The 26,816-nt window shown below is 26.1% G+C and overlaps 1 protein-coding gene across 2 annotated transcripts; it reads left to right on the top strand.

Moving 5' to 3' along the window:
- Nucleotides 1-306: 306 nt before the first annotated feature.
- On the top strand, nt 307-24,886 carry LOC129971392 (serine/threonine-protein kinase tricornered-like). Of its 2 annotated transcripts, none has more exons than XM_056085115.1 (12): nt 307-443; nt 2,176-2,323; nt 7,429-7,480; nt 8,806-9,012; nt 11,602-11,725; nt 13,568-13,722; nt 15,163-15,265; nt 16,638-16,699; nt 16,791-16,908; nt 18,167-18,389; nt 19,343-19,431; nt 21,367-24,886. In XM_056085115.1, exons 2-12 carry the CDS (start codon nt 2,190-2,192, stop codon nt 21,489-21,491), a joined length of 1,392 nt encoding a protein of 463 aa, XP_055941090.1. In that variant the 5' UTR covers nt 307-443; nt 2,176-2,189; the 3' UTR covers nt 21,492-24,886. The 2 variants fall into 2 exon arrangements, with proteins under 2 accessions (XP_055941090.1, XP_055941089.1); XM_056085114.1 differs by having other exon boundaries at nt 15,163-15,286.
- The last annotated feature ends 1,930 nt before the right edge of the window (nt 24,887-26,816 follow it).

Here is a 26,816-nt window from a genome sequence, read left to right as displayed (position 1 = left end):
TTTATTTATTTAAAGATAAATTTTAATCCAAGTGTATTTGCCACTAAATAGTTGATAATTTTTGCATTTCAAATTTATCAAATTTATATTGAAAAACTTGATTACTTTTTTTAGTGGAAAATATAGAAATGTAAGATGCTTTGAAAAACATATGCTGAAGTTGTATAGACGCATATAACATTAAAAAGCGTTTTTTTCCGAGCCATTGAAAAAAATGTAACGTGTTTCTATAAATTGAAAGCTGAGTAGAATATTGAGGTCAATTTGTTTTTTTTTTTTTGATCTCACATTATTTTTTGATTTCTTCGAATGGCAATGGTGCGATTGTAATATTTTATCTGAGATGGTTATTGTTTTCTTTAGAAATCTATAATGTTTATAACTAAATATCTGTTCAAAGAAATTATTCGTCATTCTGTTATTTTCTCCTAAATTGTTTTAAGGTATGTAATTTAAATTTATAAATTCCTTGATTTCTTATATATTAGTTTTATACCATGTTACATGTGGCAGTTTAATGCCATCTAAGGCCTTTAATCTTGAGTGTTGACCGATCTATTGTTTTCTTACATTTTGTTTTCTTTTAACCGTGTCATTATTTTTTTGAAAAGCAGGTGTGTTTTTACAAATTTGCTTGTATTTGGGGTATTTTTGTTATAGATTTGCATTTGTTGAATAGCTGATTAAATTGAAAAACATATTTCATTTTTGGTTTTGTTTTACTTAGGTGCTTATTACGAATTTCTTCAACAGATTTTTTATGATGAGCCATCTTTTAATAATAATTTTTTAACACTACGTTCATATGAGATATATATGGCCCACATTTAAGTATATTAGTTTTGAATTTCTTAGTCGTTATTCGAATTACAGCCGTAACTGTAAACGATAATTTATATATACACTTATTTATTTAAGTATATTAGTTTTGAATTTCTTTGTCGTGATTGGAATTACAGCCGTAACTGCAAACGATAATTTATATTTACACTTATTAAGAATTTTTTTAATATGTCTCATTTTTTCGCACATTTAACTGCAAGCTTAAAATATTAATATTAATAATATTTGTTCATGTATGTAGACTTATTTTACATTGAAAGTTCCGGTTATAAACTTATTTTATTCATATTTAATACGGTATAATTATATAATATTTATTGAATGGAAAATTTAAACTTTGAAATCTAATTACACAGTATGCATAGTTATTAAATTTTTACAAAAATATGCTGAACGGTCTTTTGTATTTTTTTTCTAAAAAAAGTATTAAGAATAATTGTTATTTGAAAAACATAGTTTTTACATTGTTCAGTTGGAATTGTTTGAATATCCTTAAAAAATATCAAAAATTTATAAGAATGGCCTTTTCCTAAAATTTAACATATAAGAAATGGCATTTTTTTGTGAAATAACATTGCTTTTTATTATATATGAACTAATGTACTATAGAACCAGAGTTTTATTACAATTATGAATATGAAATTTTTAGTTGAAAACTTATAATAGCCATTATTAGCATATGATACCTTATTCATTTGTTTATTGGATCAGTTTCAGAGTTACTTAAAAAAATGGCTTATTTGATCTATAATTAAATAGTTACCTTTCTGTCTTGTTATTCTAAAAGATAATTTTAATTTATAATTTTATATTACCTTATTCATTTGTTTATTGGATCAGTTTCAGAGTTACTTAAAAAAATGGCTTCTTTGATCTATAATTAAATAGTTACCTTTCTGTCTTGTTATTCTAAAAGATAATTTTAATTTATAATTTTATATTAACTTTTTACATTGTCTATCCATTTTTTGTTGGGAAATTTTTTGAGCAAAGTTTGTTTGATACTTGTAAATATATACAAATCTCAGATTTTATCACCAAGTATATGGGAAATATTGCTAAGATGGTTGCATTGTGTATAATAATGAAACTTGGTATAATTTGAAAATTGCAAAGTAAACCAGGTTTCCTAACTCTCTTTAATTACCCATTGTTCAAACTTTAATGTCATTTTTATTGTACCTTAACACATTAATAAGTATTTAAATTTTGAAAGTAATTCAGAGTTATAGCATATTATTTAGGGGCAGGAATTTTGAGTTATGAAAAATGTCATTTAGAATTACAAATTTAAATAATTAGTAATTAGAAAAAGTTGTACATATTTTTCAGTTTTACCGTAACCAATGGATATGGCTGCAACAGAAGGAGAGCAAATTCAGTTTAGTGGGCATACCCTGGACAAAGCTATAAAAGCAAAAGTTCATCTGGAAAACTACTATTCTAATTTAATCGCACAACATATAGAAAGAAAATCTAGGTGAGATATAATTTCAGGATTATTTTTGGAAAAGTTTAGTAGCCCCCCCCCCCCCCCGTTCCCACTGATTCTTTCCCCTATTTTTCTCTCCTTAATTTTTCTTTCTTATTTTTTTATTTATATTTATTTTATCATACATTTACAGTTAAATCACTTTTTATATATAGATTTATTAGAGGTTCAGTTATTCAACTTAGATTTGAATTGCTTCTGTTGGATAAGTGAACATGTCAGATTATATGAAGGGGATGAATATATGCAAAATATAACTTATTAAACATTTTTTTATGATATATTAGAGAAGATGTATAGTTAGCAAAGACTAGATTAGTTATAATGTGGTTAATCTGTCAGTTTCCAGATTAATTTTAACTATACATATTAGTAAATTTCAATAAAATTATGCTAAAAACTCCAAGATTAAATTAATTGTAAAGTAAAATCTCCATTTTTTTTCCATTTTCTTTTTAGGATAAGATATAAAAAATTCTATTAAGTCAATTAATAATTTTGATCTATTGTTCTCTATATATGACTATATCTAGTAAGATTGCTTTCAAATGTTTTACACTTAATTATTTTGAAACTAAGCCAAGGATGGAAAAAGATTCAAATTTGCAAAGGGTGGAGAAAAATATACCCATCTAATGAGAGTAAAATTTCACTTTTTTGGAATTAAGATTTAAAATTAATTTTAAAATGGTGGTTAAAAGCTGAATATGAATTAATTTCTGATATCCTCTATATGATAATATGAAGGCAGGGAAATTTTATCAATCAATGAAATAGATAATGAAATTCTTGATAAAGTTCTTGCATCTGAAAATATGTATTCATTCCTTTAAATCATTTGAAATTTTATTATTAATATTATTTTGAACATTGATTAAAAAAATATAATGATGAAGTATTTAAGACACATAACTTTTGTAACAGTAGAGTCTCTATGTCCTCACCCCCCCCCCCCCAAAAAAAAAAAAAATTGGGGCCCATGTAATTTAAACTTTTTATTAAATGGTAAAAAAAAAAAAATCTTTCTGGTTTTGGCAGAATTAATTTTGAATTCTACTTTGTTTTAATCACTTTTAATTTGAAAGAATTGAGAAATTTGAGGAAACAGAAATAGTTATTCAGTATCGAATAAATCTTGAAGAACTATGAAAGGTTCATTTGAAATATTTTATGAACCAAAAAATTTATAATTATGGTTCATTTTTTTATTATGGTTTTTTTATGCTACTTATATCTGATAAATTTTCTAAGAGGAAATCAGTTCTTTTTTTTATTTTAATTTTTTAATATCTATATTTTAAAAAAATGAAATCTTGCATGTGAGTATCCATGACATACCATGCAAGAGTTAAATTAGAAAATTAGTAGTCACATTTATTTAAATCTCAATTTATTTCAAAATGAAATGGCAGAATATTTTGATAAAATTTATTCCAAAATGAACCATCTATTCATGAAAATTCACCCTGAAGTGAACTTTTTATTTACTGCTCAAGCTTCTGAATTCTTATCATGAGAAAGTTCCTTTGTGAAGTAATGAAGGATGATATTACTAAGTCAGATCAACAATATTATTCAAAGATTCTTTTCCCTTTTCTGGTTCTACTCGTATGGCAATGAAATAAATTGAGCAGAATGCATTTAATTCATTGCCAAAGAATGTCAGCTGCTGCAAGTGGTTGTTCTGGATTCTACATCTGTTAACTTATCATTTCTCTGAATTTCTTTCTTTAATTTCTTTTTTTTTTTCAATATTTTATTTTATACATTCTGTCTTGATTCCTTTCTTACTTGGCATATCACCAGACCATTATCTCATCTGACTTTCAATTTATTTCTTGGCATTCATTCAGTTTCTTGACACACAGATGGCAATTTCAATTGCTTTATAGGACTTCCCTGTTTGATGTCAGCTCAGCTTTTTATGAAAGTCATTTGAATTTGTCTTTAAAAAGAGTTTCATTAAAAAAAAAGTTTCTTTCACTTTTTGTAAACATCTTTACAAATTCAACTTTAGTTGATGTTCATGTAAAGGTTTTATCCAGTTAGATTAATACAGCTGTACTGTATGTAATGAGATTGTGCATATTTGTCATTATTTTATTCCTTTTAAATAAATAAATAATAAAAAGTGATTTTATTAGAAATCCTTTTTCAGTCCATTGGCTGCAGTTACTTATAATATTCCTATAAAGAAATAGTGGCTGATGAGATTATTTTTCAGATGTTATTGATAATATTATGCTTTATGCCATGAAATATAAGATTTTTTTTTTATTTGTATGAATTTGAATTGCCTACATTTTCCTATATTTAGAACCTAAAAATTTTATAGTTTTCAGGTTAAAAGAACTTCTTTTAATGTACCAAATGTTGTATTTTATTATATCTGAAATTCTAAGTATATTTTATTCATGGATGCTTCAGAAAATATATGCATAAAAGTGAATGGTCTGCTTTGGAACAGAGCATAAAAAGGGAAAAAGTCCCTCAATTTAAAGGATTAATAATCCCTATATTTATTTCATAGTAGGATTATTAATCCCAAAATGAATTTATTTTGACTCGTATTTTATTAGTAACTTTGATTGTTTTTAATTCCATTAAATTATTGGCAAATTTTGTGAGAAATGTCATTCTTAATAAATAGTGTTTTTGCTTTGTGAACACAAATTGAACTTTTTTTTTATATATAGATTATATGATTCTGATTTTTATTACAAGTGATGGGCAGAGTTTTGATAGTTGGAATTGCATATCAGTTTTAAACCTTTTGTATTAATATATATTATTTCAAAGTTAGATTATTTAATATTATTTACATTCTTTTAATATTCTATGAACATAAGAAACAGTGCAAGACATTCTCAAAAATTTGTTTTTTATTTACTATGTAACTGCGGGTCAGATTCTTAGGATCTTTATCAGAAGAAATTAGTGTCAATAATGGAGTCAGGCAGGGTGATTCTTTATCCTGTCTTCTTTTTAACTTTACTTTAGAGAAAGTCGTAAGAGATTCAGGTTTTAACATCAGAGGCAATATATTCTCAAAATCAACACAAATTTTGGCGTATGCGGATGATATTGACATCATTTCAGAAACTGTTTCTGCATTAAAAGATGCTTTTCTTTCTTTAGAGCATGCTGCTAATAGCATGGGACTTACCATAAACAGTGAAAAACCTGCACTAAGTAATGGAACCTCCTATGAATCCCATCTAGAAATTGGTTTTCACAAATTTCAAGTTGTCCAGAGTTTTACTTATCTTGGTTCTTTAGTTACTGATGACAGTAGTATAGTCAAGGAGATTCAAGGTCATCTAATGAATGCAAATAAAGCCTTTTATGGACTAAAATGAATTTTTAAATCCTCACTACTACCAAGAAATGCAAAATTTTTACTACATAAAATCTTAATTAGACCAATACTTACCTATGGCTCAGAGACATGGACCCTGACCAAAGCTGGAGAAAATAAAATAGCCATTTTCAAAGAAAAATTCTGTAAGCCATTCTTGGTGGGATGGAAATCAACAATGTTTGGCGAAGAAGATATAACGTCGAGCTATATAAAATCTATAGAGAGCCAGATATTATAAAGTTCATAAAAATAAATCGATGAAATGGGCGGCTCATATATTTAGAATGTATGATGATTCCATATTTAAAAAAAAAATTCTTTTATATAAACCTCTAACAAATAAGAAAAGGGGTAGACCCAAAATAAGATGGATGGAGACAGACTTCTTGGCTATCCAGGAAAGAAACTGGTGCACAAGTGTCAAAAATAGAATGCAGTGGAACAAATTCAGAGGAAGGCACTGGTCCATTTTGGGCTGTCTAGCCAAATATGATGATGATGTTTAACTGCTTGTGAGAAATAATGTTTGTAATACAATATCAATAAATTTTAACAACTTGTGTTTTAACAGATATTTATATACATTTTGATGTTCTTTTTGCCAAAGTATGAGAAAACTATATGTAGAGTGTAGTGATTTGAAACTGATGGGGACAAATTTTATGGAAGGGCAAGACATAAAAAAAAAAAAAAAAAAAAAAAAAGTCGTTTTTGCAATATAATTAAGTTATATCTACTACAGGCTTTTTATTAATGAATTAGAAGATGCTATAAAGTATTTCTTAATCTATTTGCCCCTAAGAAAAATGGTTTATATTTTAGAATGAAGGCACTTTAGGTTTAATAATGTGAAAAACTATAATTAATTCAGAGATCCACAATCGTGATTGAAGTGATAAAATTCCAAATATAAACATTATATATATATATATTTAGAATTTAATCTTCACAATGAAAACCATTTCTGATATTTCAATGGTACCTGAAGTGTGGGGGAAAAAATGCTCGTCTGATATTTAAAAAAAAAAATAGGTGAAGGCTGAAGGCTAGTAAAGACAGAAGCAGTATAAAAGAAAAAAAAAAATGTTATTATTAAAAAAAAATTAAAATTTTATTATAAAAATACTTTGTTTCTGTTTTCCTAATCTAACTTCTAAGTTTGCCTTATCAAAAGTATTTTATATCATTCCTTATCAAAAGAACTATAAGTACTTGTCCTTTCATTTTAGATGTATTTGTATTTGCAAAGTTAACTTCCTTCTGATTAAGACTCATTATTTCTCTAAATAAATTATTTTCCATTACTGAATGTAATTAGTCATAATTAATGTAATATGCTGTATTTATTTTTCGGTTACTGTCTTCAGAAGTTGAATATCTTGAAATTGTTTTTGCAAATAAATTAAAATGTTAAGAGAGAAATCTGAAAGCTCCCAAAACTTTTAAACACTATCCTGTATACTTAGTAATTATTTCAATTAAATGAAATAACCTTTCATTTTTATAAAATAATAAACTTTATAAAATAATAAATAGCTAAAAGTATTATACCTGAATTTCTTTTGAAATTTTACATCATTTCCATGTAAGAATTATTTATTAATTTATGTTATCTTATTATACAGCAATTTAATTTCTCTGATATTTTTGCTAACAAAATCTTGTATTTATAAGTGTTAAATAGACTTTTATTTTAGTTCATTTTAATATTAGATATTTCAAACATTTTTAGACATGAGAAACTTGAAGAAACTATGAAAGAAGAAGGATTGACTGAAGAACAGGTAACATTTTTTTTCTTGTAATAAATATTAATTCTGATTGATATCTTTAAAAAATTTGTTTATTAACTATTATAGTGGTTATACTATGTTATTTATGTCCTTATTTATGTTTCTTATATTATTTTAAAGAATTCAGCGAATCATACTTATAAAAACAGTTAGGCTTTTCAGATTTTTCATGTAGTGGGAAAAAAAAAAGAGAAAGCAATTCACTTGATTGTTGGTTAAATTAAGTATTAGAATTAAACAATGAGTTCTTTCATTTCTATCTTAAGTACTTGAAGATGAAAGACTTAAGTGTGAACAAAGCAAACATTCAAAGTATTTCAACAATTAATCTTGAAGAAAGTTGATAAGAATCTTGCAACTCTAGCCAGGCATTTTTGAGTGCTTGCCATAATCTATGGAAGATTTATGTAGAGGATTGCATTTTGCATTTTAGTAGCTGGTTTAGTAAAAAAATATAATTGATTTCTGATTTATTTGAGTTAATTGAAATCTTAAGAAACAATATTATCCAGTTAGGTTATTTATATAATTTTTGTCTTTAAAATTAAAAATAAATAATGGTTTTACATGTGTAAGTAGTATGCCTCATAAAAATTTATTCCAGATTTTTCAATATTATTGATAATAATATTGAGATTCTTAACTTCATAAATATTGAACAGAAAAATTGCTGCAGCTTTAAAAACTTCAGTCATGAAATGAATAATCTCTATTATAGGATTTAAATTTTACTGTGTTACAATTTGTCATTTTTATATTTTCTACTGTTGTTCAGTCAACCTTTAAAAATATTTGTGTGGTTATTAATCCTATTCTGTATGTGTGCAACTTGTTAACTTCTTGTTTTAGATATTGAATTAACTAACTTATTTACCCAAATTAACTCTGATTAAACAAATTGAAATTTAAATAGTTTATTTATTTATGGCTCATAATTTCATTCAGTGGAGAACATTTGATCATTAAAATGAAATAAATTAAAATAGTTATTAAATTCCATGCATAAAAATGATGGAATTAAAAGCATTTTATTTTTGGAGTTTTTATATAGAATTTTCTTATAATTATATAAAAATTTTTATATTCAGTAGTTTTCATTTTTTAAATTGATAAACGAAGTAGCTATATTTGTCATATTAGTATGAAATTCTATACATCTAATTGTGTAAACTGGAAATAAAAATGTCCATCTTTTATGTTTTTAGTGTAATACTATTAGCTTGCTATTATTTGTCAGAAATTAAAAAAAAATGCTATTTTATTTTTAGTAATATTGTTTTTTTTATAAATTTTTTAAGTATATTTGTTTGTTTTAGAAACAAGAAAAAAGAACCCAGCATGCATTAAAAGAAACAGAATTTCTAAGACTAAAACGTTCAAGATTAGGTGTTGAAGATTTTGAACCTTTGAAAGTTATTGGCAGAGGTGCCTTTGGAGAAGTAAGGCTTGTCCAGAAAAAGGATACTGGGCATGTTTATGCAATGAAAATTCTCCGCAAAGCTGATATGTTGGAGAAGGAACAAGTATATATAACTTTTTTTTTGTTATTACTAATTGTGACATGTATAATTGTTATTAAATGTAGTCCACTTTGTCAATCTTAACTATGCTGATGAATTTGCACAATGGAATATGAAATGGCTGTCATTAACTTGACAGTATTTATATGCTGACATATTATGTGTGAATTGTGATTTGCGTCATAGAATATAAATGATTTAAATTTGTGCAAAATGCTTTAAAGGGCAATTTATTGGATTTAGGTGTTCCAAATTTAACAAAAAGTTATATCTTGTTTAGTAGATGTTCATTAAGAAAATATTTTTACAAAATTTTAATTACACTTTTTGATAAAAAAATTATTTCAAATTTCCTATTGTTACTCAACAGCTTTATTTATGGCTACACAAAAACCTTTTACATCATTTTATGGTTAAAAAAATAAACTATTTATATGCATTAAACTAAGGGTGGTACAAATTTTATAATTTTTTTTCTTTCTAATAAATTAAGAAATATTTTTAAGTATATTTTATAGTAATTGCTGGATTTATATTCATATGCATTACAACAATACAGGGGTGTTTGTGCTCCGGGGAAACCCCAGAATTCCGGGGATTTTGAACTTCGATACCCGGAAATTCCGGGGATCGTCGTTCAAAAGGAAGTAGGAATAATAATGAATTATTTATTTTGATCTGGGTAATTTTGTTTGCTTTGAAAGCAGAAAACGCAAGGTCAGTGTGTGTGGTGAAAACTTTTCCTTTCTTTCTCCAAAGGCAGTGATAATGCGTGAAAAGGGGGAAAAAACTTCTTTTTTGTTCTTTCCTTATTGCGAGTTATGACTCATTCCCCCGGTTCTCGGACATTCTCTTCTGGATTCTTTTCGGCAAGTAGGCGCGGCAGAAAAAAAAGGGAGAGACTTCGTTCGACCAGATGTGCGATCACGTGACCTGGGTTCAAAGGTCTTAATTTTGTAAAAAAAGTAATTCATTGAACTTTTATAATTAGGTCATTCAATACTTCATAATTGTAATTTTTCATTTCTCCCCCCCCCCCCTTCTCGAAACTCCAAAATGTCGGTAGTAAGTCCGTAAAAGTTTCAGGGGATTTTTTGGGGTCCCACAAACACCCCTGACAATATTAAATACATTTTTTGTGAGCACGTTATTTCTGATTTAAAATTAAGATTGAAGAGAAAAATTTAATAATATTAGATGAATCGAGTCTTAAAACATTTTTATGATGCAATATTTGGAATTAGAAGGTTGAATCATCTTTAAAAAAATTTCTGTATATCATGGCATGTACAATTGTTATTGAATGCAATCTGCTTTTATTATCTCATGAATTTCCAAATTCACATAATGAATGCCCAATATTTATTTTGAGTATTTAAACAAATAATAAATAAGTGAAAAATATGTGAAGCATATGTAAAAATATTTATTGTACCTACTCTGAAATAGACAACATTTATAAGAAAAATGTTCACTTGAATTTATGGAATTAGAATTACTATTTTAAAAGTTAATCTTGTCAATAGAGTTGCAGTTGTTTCATACTATATTTTGTATTGTAAGAATCTGAAATCTGGTTTCTTTGCTGTATAATGCTCGTATTTCCCAATAATGATTTAAACTATTGATTAGTTCTAATTTTCTTGATATTCTCAATAAAATATTCTCATAATTTTAAGTAAATTTAAATATAATCTACTGAGAACTTTAGTTTTAATGTCACTAAAATTAAGCCACATTTATTATTAACAATTTCTTTATGGTGCTTTTCTGTACCTAAAATAGACAATTTCTCAATTTTTTTTATTCATTTGCATTTATTTTGGTGTGTGTTGAGTGAGTGAACTTGTGAACTTTAGTATTGTGTCTTATGAAACTTGTCATTGCATAAAGCCATTAAACTTTTAAGTTTTCTGTGATAATCTGATACACTTAAAAAAATTTTAATCTCAAGTACAAGGTTTTTGAATACTTGAAGAATGAATATATATATATATATATATATATATATATATATATATATATATATATATATATATATATATATATATATATATATTTAGATTTCATTACAATTTGTATAGACATCTGTGAAAATCATATAAATTGTGGAATTTCTCTCTTTAATCATGCTTACTGTTAGTCCTTCATTGTTCCCTTACTGTATTTCTTTGAATAAAATAAATAAATAAGGTATGATTCTTTCTTGCTGGAGTAAAAGTTTTGAAGTGAATATAAAACTTTTGTTTCATTGAATTTTTTTTTTTTTTTTTTTTTTTGTTTTTGAAAATAACTTTTATAGGATAATGGGTTTTTCTAAGAGCACTGTAAACATTTTTTAATCGATAACCTTACAGGATTTTTCCATAAGTATTTAATGCACAGTTAAGGCTTTATTGTCCTATTGCTTAATATAGATAGACCAATATTTAATTTTGCTTACAATATTAAATCTCATATAGGTACAAATGGGTATATTAGTACTTTAAATAATGAGCTTTCTATGGGTACATAAAGATTTAATATTTTCTTCATTAACTACTTTCTGAATCTAAATTTATTTTCGATTTATTTTATTTATCCCTCAAATAGGTAGCCCATGTACGAGCTGAGAGAGATGTTCTAGTTGAAGCTGACCATCAGTGGGTTGTGAAAATGTATTACAGCTTTCAAGATGCAATGAATTTATATTTAATAATGGAGTTTCTACCTGGAGGTGTGTATTTATTATTTTGGATTGATGTTTTGTCTTGATATTTCCTTAAATAATTTTCATTACTATTTTCTATTTTATTTCTAGTATTAAGTAATTAATATGTTGCAAAATTAAAATGTAGAATCATTGCATTTATATAAAAATCAGTTTCCGTTAATTTAATTCATCTATTTTGAATACAAATTGTTGAAAAAGTGGAATTCTGAAATGATTTTAACTCTCCAATTTTTAAAATTCATCTAGTTAAAATGCTATTGCATTAATTTGCCAGTTTTTTTAGGTTACAGTTTTATATGGAGCAATTTTTTTTAGAATATTATGTAGTATATTCTGTTCTTAATTTATCAATTAATTTGTTTGAAAAGTTATTATTCTTTAGTCTTCCTATTTATCAGTAACAATCATATAAAGCATATTATGAATTTTTGTGCTACAAATTATGTTGATGGTATTCATGTTTTTTTGATTTCTATCTGATGTATTATCTTAATGCAGTTTCTACTTTCATATAATTAAAGATTGCAAATTTTTTAGCTGTTTGAAAAGCTGTATTTTTTTTAATGATTTAAATGCAGAGTATATATAGTCACCAATTCATATTTTTGATTATTAAATTATTATTTATAAAAATCTTGATAAATAAACATTTTTCAAGATTTTTTTTTGGGTATTAAATCAGTATACTTTTAGTATATTGACATTTTTTTAAAAACATATATAATGTGTTACATTTCTTTAGGAACATCGAGTGTTTTATTTCTATTGTACCATACTTTTTTTTTTTGAAAGAATCAACGCATAGTTTAAATTTTATGTAAAATTAAATTTTCAGCTTTTGCTTATTGCTAATGATGTCTTCTTGCTTTGAGTTTTTGTTCCATTTTATGCATTTAACAAAAAATTTAACAGTATAAACTTTTTCAAACCTAAAAATTATTTATTTTCTCTTGATTGCATTAATCATTGTAAGCAGATGTAAACTTTTTCAATTGTAATGGAACTGGGTAATCTAGGAAAAGGCAAGGAGTTTTATTGATCTGGAAAAGTCAGGAAAATGTGTAAAAATATATAAAAATCATTGGAAATTGCTAATGAGAGCATTTTGTACCAAAGATGCACACAATTAGCAATTTCTCTGCAGAGTAAATACATTTATTTTTGAACCTGGTAAATAATACTTAAAATAAACTACTTGAAATAAAGAACTGTGAATGTAAATCTAAAATTCTAAGTTTCTTTCTTAATATTATCTGGTCTCTAACATTATCTGGTTTTGTTTGTTATTTTAATTCACTATGAGAGTGATTATATAAATTGCAAAAACCTTTATTGACTGAAAAACAGATTTACATCCACTTTTTCAATAAATTAAATTATATTTAAAACATCAATTCAATCCTTCCCTCAAAAAATTCCCCTTTTTTATAAAATTATTGAATATCAACTGGAAGTCACTTAAAAGTTTTTAAAATATAATGAAATGAAGAAAATAAAGATTTTTGGATTTCTCATTTCAATTCATATTAAATCAAGGGGGGGGGATTCAAAGTGACAACACTTTGATTTAAAAAAATCTGACAAATGGATAGTACATGCCAGCGAGACATTTAAGAGTTTAGAAATATGCATTAACTCATGAAACAAAGCAAAAAAAAGAAAAGAAAAAAGTATACATTTAATCATGGAGAGGAAATGTAACTGTTCCTATGAATAGTACATTGTGTATTATTTGGTTAATTTGTTACTGTTTTCCGTTTTTATTTAATAGAAATTAAATGTAGTTTTCTAAAGAATTTTCATTTTTTTTTTTACTAAAAAAAATTTTTCCCTTTAATTTTTTAGGTGATTTAATGACACTTCTCATGAAAAAAGACACCTTATCTGAAGATTGCACCCAATTTTATATAGCAGAAACTGCCCTGGCAATTGATTCTATTCATAAACTTGGCTTCATTCATCGAGACATAAAACCAGATAATTTGCTCTTAGATGCAAAAGTAAGTAATCATTCTTCTTCACGTTCTTTATATATTTAGTCTTCAATTTTTATATCTGTTCCTTTAAATTGCTTTAATATTTATTCTTTTAAGTATGTTAGACATATATATAAAATTAATAGGGCCTCTTTTATTGTATATCTGATAGGGTTGACTATTGAGCATTTCGTATACTTGTTAATGTTTGAGTTTTGGTTTGTTTGTTTATTGAGTTACATGATATAAGATCTACTAAGAGCTTTTGCTGGAACTGTATAAAATACAACCAAATGTATTGTCCTTTTTTTTTTTTTTTTTTTTCCCCTCATCAGAAGCTAATTTTGGTGGCTTAAAATGGTTTTTTAATATGTAAAGGATTCTGAACATGATTTTCCTCTCTTTTTATTAAAATTACAATGAACATATTCACAAATTTACATAAATACATTTGCACAATAAAGCCAGATGAAAGCTTCAATAAAGTGGGTTAAACAATATATTCTAACATTATATTCATTTTCAATTAAAAAAAAAATCTACTAAGTACTGCTGCTGTTATATGTTGATAATTTTCTTATATTTGTTCTACTTATTTTATGGATTGCATGCCACATAAATTATCTTAATTTAAATTTTTTCATTCATTCTTGAAAGTAATCTAATAGTTAAGATTTATCGAATTAATTAATTCATTCAAAATTATATGCATTACTGCAAAGTGTAGTGTGAAAATATGTAATCTGTAATTTATTAGACTATATAATCTAAAAGATTCATAAGCAATATCATTGTTTTCGTTGGGGAGGGGAGCATAAAGAAATTTTAGAATTTTAACCTTATTCTGCATAGTGAAGAGGAACTCATTCTTGAAGGTATTTGGGTCTTGGAAAACAGTAGTTTAAAAATTTATAAAAATTTGGCCATTACATTGTACAAGGTGCTAAAAATTTATAAAAATTTGGCCATTACATTGTACAAGGTGCTTATTGATTACATTTTTTCTTTTAATCTTGTGTAAGGACCATAACAACATATATGTATTACTGAAAACTAAAAATTTACACAATACTGAGGTGTGCCTATCTTTCTTTACTCATCAGTTGACACATTTTGAAACAAAGTATTCTAATTTAGCTATCTGCATTTCTTGTGTTGCGTTTCTACATGAGCAGTAGTGAAGTTTATTTGAAAATTAATTATATTTGAAATACTGGACAAAAATAATTTTTTTTTTAGGATTATAAGATTAATTGTTTGAAAAGCATTTAGTTTATATTCATGTAGTTATTTATCTGATATTCAATGAATTATTCTTTGGAAAGTACGCACATCAGCTTAACATAATATTGAAAATTAGTCTCATACACTTTTAAAGTACTTTTTTGTTTTTTTAATGGTGTTAAGATTAAATTACTGTTAAGAAAAATGCATGAAGTACTAGACTAATATTTCTTTTTTTAGGGTCATATCAAATTATCAGATTTTGGATTGTGTACTGGGTTAAAGAAGTCTCATAGGACAGAATTCTACCGAGATTTATCTCAGGCAAAGCCCAGCGACTTTAGTATGTATTTTGACAGAAATGGTAATTATTGTTTTATGGCATTTTGTTTTTATGATTTTGATTATTTCAGTTTCTTATTTTAGATCTTATGTTTTTATTCTTATTATTTGTTGCTGCTGCTGCAATATATGTATATGCTTGCATGGATTGCTTTTTTTTTTCTTTAAAAAATTCTTCTGTTAATTATTTCATTAGTTTTGGAAATTGTTTTAATTTTAATTTATATACATCTTGAAGTTCCACTTTTCAGTGTGTTGTTATATATATTTTAAATACATCTGTGAATGAAATTTAATTTAATATCTTTGAAAATTTGGTAGATTCCCAATTTACATGGCATTTGATTTTGTTATAAGAAAGTGAGATAAATGCAAATATTATACTATATAAAGTCTTGCATTAATTTAAATATTATTACTTAAAATATAAGCTCTATTTAAAAATTTATTTAAACACGTTTTTATGGGATTTTTCTCACTTTTCACTTTGTGCAACATTTAAATAAAATTCCTTGTTTGATTTGACTATCAAAGTTTTTATTGGCCTAGCCTGCATCATTAGCCTCTTTATTGAATATCATATAGAAGATCTAATATTGTATTCCATTCAAACGAGAATTTTCCCTTTTCTATTCTTTTTTTGTTGTCTTTTCATTTTTCACTAATAGTAATCATGAATGGATTTTTAAAATATCTTAATTAAATATAGCATAGTTAATAGTGTTTCTTAAATATTGTCAAAAGAAAATAAATCCATGATTGAAACATTAGGCTTTTTGTCTCCAATTGAGAAGTTATTCCCTGGATATATACTGTTAAATCTTAATATGTTGGGTTCTATCAACCAGGGTTTCTGTAATCCAAACCAATGGTAAAAAAGCAATCTACTTTTTTCTATTATTTTTTACCAAATTTTTCTGTCAAAATACCATTGTAGTTGATTTTCATGAAACTGTGCTTCAAAAACCTACATTGACTCAGCCTTGTGGATGTAAGGCCCATCAATGTAAAGGATTATAAAAAATCGTTTTCAGGCACTGATTTTTATTAGATGTGAAAATAATAGCAATGGGGGGGGGACCATTTCCATTGTAAAGCATTTTAGTAGTAGCATTGTGATTCAATTCCTTGTATTGAAAAGCAGTACATCTTCTTATAACAACTGATATTTCAATTAATATATTTGTTTAACTTTTTGAGTTTTAAAGTTTAGGAAATTTTATTAACTTTACCAAATAATTATAATCCGCTTTTTAATGTTAGCTTTTATACAATAAAAATTATATGTAAGCTCCCATGGCTGCTTTGATTGTAATTAAAAAAAAAAGAAAGAAAGAAAAGAAAAAGAACTTAAAAATTGGTTATTTTAACAGCAAGTAATCCTATGGATTCAAAGAGAAGAGCTGAGAGTTGGAAAAAGAATAGGAGGCAGCTGGTAAGATTCGAATCTTTATTTCTTTTGCATATATGCGTTGTGAATGTTTTCATTGATATTTATGCTTTGTTTGTCTGCTTTTACAATATAGGCATACTCCACTGTCGGAACTCCAGATTATATAGCCCCGGAAGTTTTTATGCAAACGGGTTACAATAGCTCTTGTGACTGGTGGTCTCTTGGTGTTATAATGTATGAAATGTTAATGGGTAAGTTAGAATTTTTTCTTTTCTTTGTTAAATAGTAGAGAATATGTTAGGTATTTGAGCCTAGTTTGTGATGTAAGCATTATATTCCTATTAAGTTTTGTCATTGGAGAATTATGTTTATCCAGTTGTTTATTTGATGAATTATATTTAAGTATAATACTACAAATCCGTTTAATACACTATTAGAAATATTTTAAATTATAATATATTTATTTGTAATTAATCCTAATTAACAAAATTCTATAGTGTATTCTTTTACTTTTTCAATTTAATGAAATTTCCTATGGTTTATTATTGATTACTTTAATTCCTAATCCATCTTTTTATTTTAGTTCCAATAATAATTGGATATTTTAGATCTCATAAGTGAACTGAATATCTACAATGAATCTGAGTACAATCTGAATATCTGAAATATTTCCGAGCTAAATCTGACTATTACATGTATTTTGTGGAAAGTAGTATTGAGCCTGTAAATGCAGTGTATCTAATTTTACAATATTATAATGAAGTATCAATTCAGATATTTTTACTGACAGCTAAACAATATTATATGATCCCTGAAAGGCCTTTAATATACTATTTCCTTAGAGAAGCCTTCGATTGAATTCTAGTTTAGTGTACCCCTGAGTTTGTCTTTAGTATGGTAACCCAAAAAAGCAAGCAGAATAATTTTTTTAGTGTCTCTAATATTGATTTGTTTATAGTTTTTTTTTTTCTTTTTGAGTTATACATTTACTATAGCAATTTTGTAAGAAATTAAAAATTTATCCAAAAATAAACATCTAGTAAAGAATTTAATTAAATTATGTTTTCTAATTAAAAGTATTACTAATGCTAAACAACATTTAGTTTTATTTTGAAAATGAACTTTGAACAGATAATATTTCTCCTTTTGCAATGGTTACTGAATTATGTCGGAACAAAATAATAATTAAAAACACTTGCTCGAGCTTTATGAATCAATTGTCTTTCACAGTTTTCATTATAATATTACCTCACTATTGTGAATTTGATGTGTCAACCTGCGTCTTTTGTATTTTAATGGTCAGCCATCTTGATTGGTGACTTTACATGTTTGGCATCCTTTGTGAAATAAGGGACTCACTAAACTGGAATTTTAACAGGTCTTTGAGCTATTTTTTGATATGGAAAACAGTGTTAATAATAAATGTCTATTTAGCCATCATGTGAATGCAGAGTTTTGATTTTTTAGTTTTTTATTTATAAATACATTTTTGTTTGTTTTTTTGCTTAGGTTACCCACCATTTTGTTCAGAAACTCCTCAAGAAACCTACAGAAAAGTGATGAATTGGCGGGAGACTCTGATTTTCCCCCCTGAAGTTCCTATATCAAATGAAGCTCGAGATCTGATCCAGAGGTTTTGCTGTGAAGCAGATAAAAGAATTGGAGCTGGAGGTGGCGTCGAAGAGATAAAGCAACATCCATTCTTTAAAGGGATAGACTGGGCACATATTAGGTGAGTTTTGCAAACTTTGATGTTTCATACAAAATAAACTGTTATCTTAATTTTGCTTTATATTTAGGGTATTTTAAGAGTTATCACATTTATAAAATCAATTATATTGATGTAGATATATTATTAGAGAATTATAATAGTGTTTTAATGTTAAAGAAAAATGTACTAGAATTTAACTTCTCTACAGTCATTATTGGTAGATAAATTACAACTATTATATGCAGATTTTATGGATTAATATTATCAATATGGATGAGTTTATAATGTAAGGTTTTAATGTTTTTTGTTTTTCTTTCCCTTCAAATTTGTGTATTCTCATTATGATGCAAAATTACTGATAAATGTTGAAGTTAATATTTGTAATCAAGTCAAACTTATTATATCACATTTATAGGCTAACCTTTTTTTCTCTTCATTTTACTAAATTTCAAGCATGTGTGCAACTGCATATGTTTGAAAATCGATTAGCTTTTTATTTATTTTTCATAATTCATAATTTTTTTTGATAATTGTAAAAAATTATTTTTATGACTATATATTTGGCGAGTTACTAAAAAGAATTAGTGCTTTCAATGACATTATAATAGTATTGCAACTAAAATTTGTTTATGAATGAGTCTATCGAACTAATTATATTTTATTTTTTAATTTTTAGAAGAAATGTCTGTATTTCTCATTGTTAAAATTGCATTTCTGAAAATGCTCAGAAATATGAGTTTATTTTTTAGATTTCAGTTAGATGGTAATTTTTACAGTGGGGGGAAAAATTAAGTTGAGAGTTCCTTGTTGTTTTCTCTAGAAATTTTGAAAAGCTTTATGATAAAATGACAACTTTTCATTTAATGCCCTTCATAATCAAAATATAGTTTTATATGCATATTTTGTAGAATTTGATGCAAAGTTAACTTAATTTGTGTTAAAATTGTCAATTTTTCTTGTTTATTTATTTATAGAGAGAGACCTGCAGCTATACTAGTTGATGTAAAAAGCATAGATGACACTTCTAATTTCGATGAATTTCCTGATGTGGATCTTAAGATTCGTATGTATTCTGTGGTTTATCATTATATTTTTGGCTCTAAAATACTTTTGTGTAATGAAAAGTAAAATAAAAAGGGGCAAAACATAGAATCCTCATAATTCTCTGTAACAATAATAGTAACAGTGTAAATGAAAAGGATACTCATGTTACTGTTAGATACTGATATTTAGATAAGTCAGGATAATGAAAACAATGTGTTAGATATTAAATAATTGACTAGCATCTTATGTATGAAGTTTACACTACATTTTATATAACTTTTGAACATTTGAGAAGTACAGTACACTCCTGAGTATCTGATTCAAGACTATCCAGTTTCTGTACTATCCGCCTTAGTCTTCCTTTATCGTAATTAAATGAGGAAGGCAAGGCATTGCATTGGCAATATTGTCAAGGCATTGGAAGAAGGCATCTGCTACATATCATGTGTAAAATAGAAGTTGTTATGGAAAAGAGAAGTGTTCTGCTCATTATTTCGTGTTTGCTGTTGTTCCTGATTATAACTGCACAGTATGTACAGTATTCGTAAATTATTATTGGAGTATGTTTAATATTTTGTTAAGTGTACCACAGTGAAGATTTCAAAATGGATGATGACGAAAAAAAGTTGTAGTGATTATGGAGGACAAATTATGCTCTATACAGTGACTAAATTCTGGTGTAACAGCAAAAAATATAACAGCCTAAATTCTGGTGTAACAGCAAAAAATATAACAGCCTAAATTCTGGTGTAACAACCTCGGAGTTGGGAATAGTACAGTGGGCAACTGGAAAAAACAGAGCTTTCTATTTTAACTCCATACTTATTGGCAACTGCTTCTATGATTCACCAGGCTGGAGCTGCATTCACATTCTTCGTGGTTTGAGATAAATAGAGGGCTTAGTACTCAATAAGAAGTGAGAAAGTACATATTATAATAGTTAGTTTCAGTATAAAATCTGGTACTGGTGAGCAAAGAAATGAGTTCTTAAAACTCCTGCTTGCCCTTTCGCTACATTAGGCTGCATACTCGGGAGTAAACTGTATAAAGTTCAAATAAAATGTAGAATGCTAAATTTGGTTAGTTAGAGGTAGAGGAGATTTATACTTTTCATCCCACCCAAGTCAAATCCTATTTGTTTCAACATATATAAAATTCAATACAAAATTTTCAGTCATGCTATGCTTCCATAACAATGTCAACATTTTCAGAAATGGTCTAAAAAACCTGTTAATTAAATAAAAATTAATAAAATAAGATCAAAAACTTTTATTTAAGTTATAAAAGCTAACTTAATTTTTTGTTATTGATAATTGATTTCATTTTTTGATCATTTTTATTTTTGTCAAAATCAAAAAGTCATAATTTGTTTACAATACAAGACCTTGGGCTTCTACAATGTTGCAGAAATAAATATTAAAATCATTGTCTTGTTGCAGAAATAAAATTTAAAAAATGTGCATTTAAAATTAATTTAAATATTTAATTAAAACTACATTACAGTAAAATGTTAAATGCATCCTATGCTTTAAAAAATCTTCACATGCCTATATGTATAAAGGCTTTAAAATTCTTTTTGACTAATATTGTTAAAAATGCTTAAATATGCATAATTTTTATAGCAATTTGCCATTGCACACATGATTACATATATATATTATTGCTTAAATATACCCAAACAAGTCGTTTTACCTTCTTTGCTCATATTTTATTATGGACCCCATTTCAAATCAATTGGATCAATTAATGATCTAAATAATTTGATTTTAGGTAATTAGAATTCTTCTATATTGTCAACATGAGTAATAATATATTACTATCTGCTTCTTCCTTGATCAATTTTTAGAAATCATTTATAAAAATTATTCATTTATAATTTTATATAGGTTAAAAATAAACTTCCTATGTTGTTATAAATTCTTTATGTATTCTTATCTCTGATTTTCTCTTCCAGCGTCAGCTCCAGCTCCTAAAGAAGGCGATCCTGGCTATAAAGATTGGGTTTTCATTAACTACACTTTCCGGAGATTTGAGAGCATCTTGACCCAAATGGGAGTAAAGCAAAGCAAGCGATCATAAGCCTGCCTGTTATCAGATGCCATGTACAACTGTGGAATAAGAACCATTGTCTTTCAGCTGGAATTTAGTAACCTTTACACAGGGCCCAATGGTGACACACTTTAGTAAAAGAGACATAAAAAAAAGAGTGATTATACTCTATAGCTTTATATTGTGTTCTATTTTTTTTTCTCTTTGCATATGTTAGTTTGCCATCCACTTGTAAAGATAGAAACTGCAATATATTTTTGCAACGATGAGAATTTTCTTAAAATGGATGTGCTTTTGCAATTTAAGTATTGTTTAGGAAATGTGTTATTAAATATGAAAGATTGGCTTTAATTCTGCATGCATAAGTTATTTCAGATCTCCCACAGTCATTTGGAATAGTTATTGTATTGTCCACCCACCTCAAGTCCCCATTACATACACATAATGAGCCAATAGTAGTATGTCATAATTCTCATGTTTTCGTGTCTTCATTTGTGTCACAATGGGCAGTGGAAGAAGTGACCAATAAGATTTATGAAGATCTGTTTGAGTCTCATATTTAAAAAAAAATTATTTGTAGTTGAGTATGTTTGCTTTTTTTGAAAAGTGTGTTTTTAGTTATTTGGTATGAAATCCAAAGTCATGTTACGTTTCTTATGTTTTATAGAAGCCCCAACAGTTGAAGCTTTGGGGTAGGCCAAAATATAGACCAATAAAGAATAGCTTATGTTGTTTTTGTTCGTGTTGCAGGTTGTGTGTTGCTGAGGTAGATTTAAGTTATGATGAAACAGGATTCGGATGTGCTTGGCTTTGACCCAGAAATAGACATTTCTTTTTTGCCTGTTTTTTGTAATTTGTTTCAATTAACATCTGATTCTTTTTATTTTAAGTTCTATTTCGAAAAAAAAAAAAAACATGTAATGTAAGAATCTTTATTTTAGCATTCATTAAAGATTGTTTTAGAAACTTTCTTAATTGATTTTTTTATGGCTAGGTGTTATATCATGTTGCCTTAAGGAAATAAAATGCCTTTAATTTAACTGCACTGCTTATATATCAGTAGGTTTTGAGAATTTGTATCGTTTGTTAACCACTTTACACTTTCTATCTGAATATAACTTTGAATCCATGTTGTAGATTAATTAATTGTGTGCAGTTTTCTGAGTTTTTTTACTAGTTATGCATCTGTGCCTAATATTTTGTAAAGTAGTAATTTTTTTTAATAGTTGTATTTTCTAACTGCATGGTAATTAAAGTTAGGTGAACATTTTTTTTAAGGAAATGGTGAATTTTGTATATTTAAAAGTATTTTTGCATAAAGTTACTCTGCAAACACATTAGTTGAATCTTTTTTAAGGAGCAAGAGTCAATAGCCAAATGTCCATATAAGCTCTTTGAACTGTAGTTCTTTTTTTTAAAGTTTGTAGCATTCAGATAAATGCTTTTATTTTATTTATTTCACATTGCATTATCTGGGTAGAGTAGTGATTATAAATGGGAATTAGAATTGTGATCGGTTAGATTTTAGAGTGTGTCTTGTTACGTGTTTCTGTTTTATTTTTCTCTTTGTTCATTTTGTTAATATCAGTAATCTTTGTATTTGATATTATATGTTGGAAAGAAGTATATTTCTTGTAATAAAAACTCGTTTCCTGTTTATTTTATTTACTTCTTTATTTAATTGGTTCTTTTAGATAAATTATCTAGGTAATGCTGATGCTTTTATTTGATATATTTTGTGCAATTGTAAATCAGTATATATGCTTGTTCATTTTAGTAATTTATTCAGCTGTTAAGTCAAAATATTACTTTTTAAAATGCCGTAATATATTCCCTATAGAAACTAAACTCAAATTTCAATAAACTATTTGTAAGTAACAGTATTTTTGATATATTTCATTGATAGGATTAAATGTAATTATATCATAATTAAATTAGGTTTTGAAACTTATGATTTACACCAATCATGAAATGAAAAAATGATTTGCAAAAAGGAATGCATAACTATATATCTTAACAAGAAGTATGTGTCAGAAATTACAAAATGGCAAAATATTATACCCGAGTACCACATAACAATTTAAAAATATTAATTTTCTATCTGTAACATTGTGCTATATTTAGTGCTATATAATATAGACCATAATAATATATGGTAAATACGAATGTACAAAAATGTGAATATATATCTCTGTTCCATAAAGACTTTTTGTTTATGTTCCTTGCCTTTCTTTTTCTTCCTAGGTAATAATTTGCTTTCATAAGTATTAAAAATGGTTGTGATTAAAAAAATTAAGGATTTTTAAAATAGAAAATTAATTTTTGTTAATATTTTATATTTATCCAAGTAGCAATATCATTAATTATTTGTAATAATTGGCAGAATATTCTGCTCCAAATTAAATTTATGCCTTGGCTATTAAATTAGATGTTTAGAGATTTAACAGAATCAATTTTGCTTTACTTTTTAAATTGCAATATCTTTCTTTTTTTGCAGTTTTGCTTTTCAAAATTTTTGTGATAATTATTAGTGAGATTGTGACAGCTAATACATTCCAGATTTGGAGAAAATATCTTTTTTTATTTGTAATCTCTCACTTCTGTGTTATTTTACCTTTTTCTTACGTTAATTATGATAACTTTCTTTAGCTGCAAGAAGACTTTATAATTTCTTCTGTATTTCAATTTTTGCTATTTAATCTACTTATTTCATAATGTAATGTGTATAATTGTTTGTGCAATATTTTATATCTATTAATATTTTGAATACAATTAATAAAACATTTTTCTAAGGTATGAGATATATTTTCTCCGGTGTTTTTTCTCCCTTGTTTTAAATGTTGATTTAACTGTTTAAAAATTTTTATAAATTTTAGTTGTTTTACTTTTTTTATTTGCAAATTATTAAACATGTGTTAGTGCATAACTGGCCAATAGGAAATATTTTTTACCAGTTAAAATGCTATTAAGATCTTATATACTGCTTAGCATGCATACACTGTTAATTTGCCTAACTATTTTTAGTCGTGTGATATTTCACATGTTTTGTTCTTTTTCTTTTACATGAAGTCAATGTGAGTTAACAAAGATAATAATTAAACCAAAGACAATCATGTCTTTTTTTACTCTGTAACATATGAATATCATTACTTTTCAATAATATGAATGCAATAGATATATAGGAATGATTTATATTCGTATTGCTTTTATTTCATTTCCTTTGTTCTTGCCCCATTCTATGTTGTTTTAGTTCAGAGTTTATTATTACTCTCGGTGTTGTACATTTATGTCCTGGAAGAGTCGGTAGTGATTGAAATATGAGAATTTGTTTGCATTGCATTAAAAAAAAACATCTATTTTATGTCTGAATATTATGTACTTATGTGTAATGTTTTAGATATTTATTAAAAATTCTATAACATTTCTTTGTTTGCTGATTCTGTCCCATCTTTAGATTTATTTTGTGATTTAACTATTTGTCTTGTTTTTCAGAATTTATTCTATTAGAATGACTTGGGTTTTTGTTCCCAGATTTTTAGAATGATTTATTATTTTAAATCAAATATTAGTTTTGACAAGGAAAGAGACTGTTAAAGGACTAAATTACATCTTTCTCTTTTTCCTTTTATTTTTTATAGATTTTTGTATCGCTCTTTAGTATTCTGCATTAATGGAATTCTCATAATAGAAAATGTTTACAAACATGAAATTGCTGAAGAATTGATTGGTATAGGAATAAACAATTTTGATTTTTAAAAAAAATGTCAGAAAAACTAAGGGGGGAATAGAATATTTTATTTATTTTGAAAATTTATTTCTAAAATTATAGATTTAGTTATACTTTACCATTGACTTTTTAAAAAAATTGTAAATATGATAATTTAATTGGCAAAATTATATGAAACTTCACTTATAAATGGCGTATACTCATTTTTTTTTTCACATTAATAGTAAGGAGAATTAAATATTTGTGGAATGATATGAAGCCTTTTAAGTGTTAGATTTAGCTTTATGAATTTGTGAGAAATAGCTTGTTATGTAATTAAATGCAGCAGATTGGGATTTATTAAATTGCAATCTTGTGAGGAATAACTTATTGCAATCAGATGCAGCAGATTGGGATTTATTAAATTGCAATCTTGTGAGGAATAACTTATTGCAATCAAATGCAGCAGATTGGGATTTATTAAATTGTAATAAGAATCATGCCATAATACTTAAGAAATATTCCTGTTGTTGCTTTGTCAATAAAAGTAAGTTTTATTAAAAAAATAAACTATAAATTTATGTACATCGATCTATTTCTATTCAGGTTTAATAACTATTTATTTTCTCTATTTCATTCATATAATTTTTTATTATTATTATCAACAAAATGTATAAATACTCACTTTTTTTCAAATTTTATTTGTACTTTTAGATTATTTTGTATACATCTGATGTTTTTATAATATTTAGTAATTTATTTATTCTGTTATATTCTTAGATTTTTGTCATATATATATATATATATATATATGTGAAATTTTACTAATTTTACTATCCATACAAAGTTATTATTTGTTGAAATATAAAAATATGTCAAAAGCTAGTTTAAGAAGTCTGATATTAAAAGCACATATGTGAAAAAATATAAGCAATTAGATGAACTAGGTTGAATCGATGGGCCATATCAAATGTCAAACCTTGATGCCTTTGGGCACAGATTGCTCCCTTCTACACTTCGTCACAATTTAATGAGAAATTGTTTTTATGTCTGACATGTGGATAGATTCTGATATTAATGTAAGTAAACTATAATTTGTTTAAAGAACCTTTTTATTATTAATTTGTTTTAAAATATTTGGTATTTACACAATAATTCTTCTAAAGTTAATATTTTTTTCTTTGAATAGAAGCATATTAATTTTTAGGACCAATGATGATATTTTTTATGTTTTGCTATGTTGCACAATACAACTTAAAACTTTAACAGCAACTTAATTGGATTTCTTCATAGTTGTATAAAAACTTGATTGGAAGTGGTAAAGTTTTCATTACTTTTAAAGGTATGGAATTAAGTAGAAAGTATTCTTGAGTCATTTTAATAAAAGATTTGATTAAAATTGTATAGAAAATAACATAATAATTGAAGCAGATTTATAGTACAAGTGGGGTGTTAAATTTGATTGTTTTACATTTCTCTTTATGTGTTTTCAAAAAGTCATTACTTATTTTATATAAACAACAGAAGTTGAATTAGAGAAAAAGATTTTGATGTTAAAAGTGAATAAGAAGCAATAAATACAGTTATATAATTTTTTTTTTGTTTGTAAAAGATATTTAATGCAGGTGGTGACAATTTGAATTGATTGT

This window comes from Argiope bruennichi, chromosome 6 (assembly GCF_947563725.1).
Source record: "Argiope bruennichi chromosome 6, qqArgBrue1.1, whole genome shotgun sequence".
NCBI lineage: Eukaryota > Metazoa > Arthropoda > Arachnida > Araneae > Araneidae > Argiope > Argiope bruennichi.
Note: the sequence above shows the minus strand (reverse complement) of the source record. Positions and strands in the feature narration are given on the sequence as shown.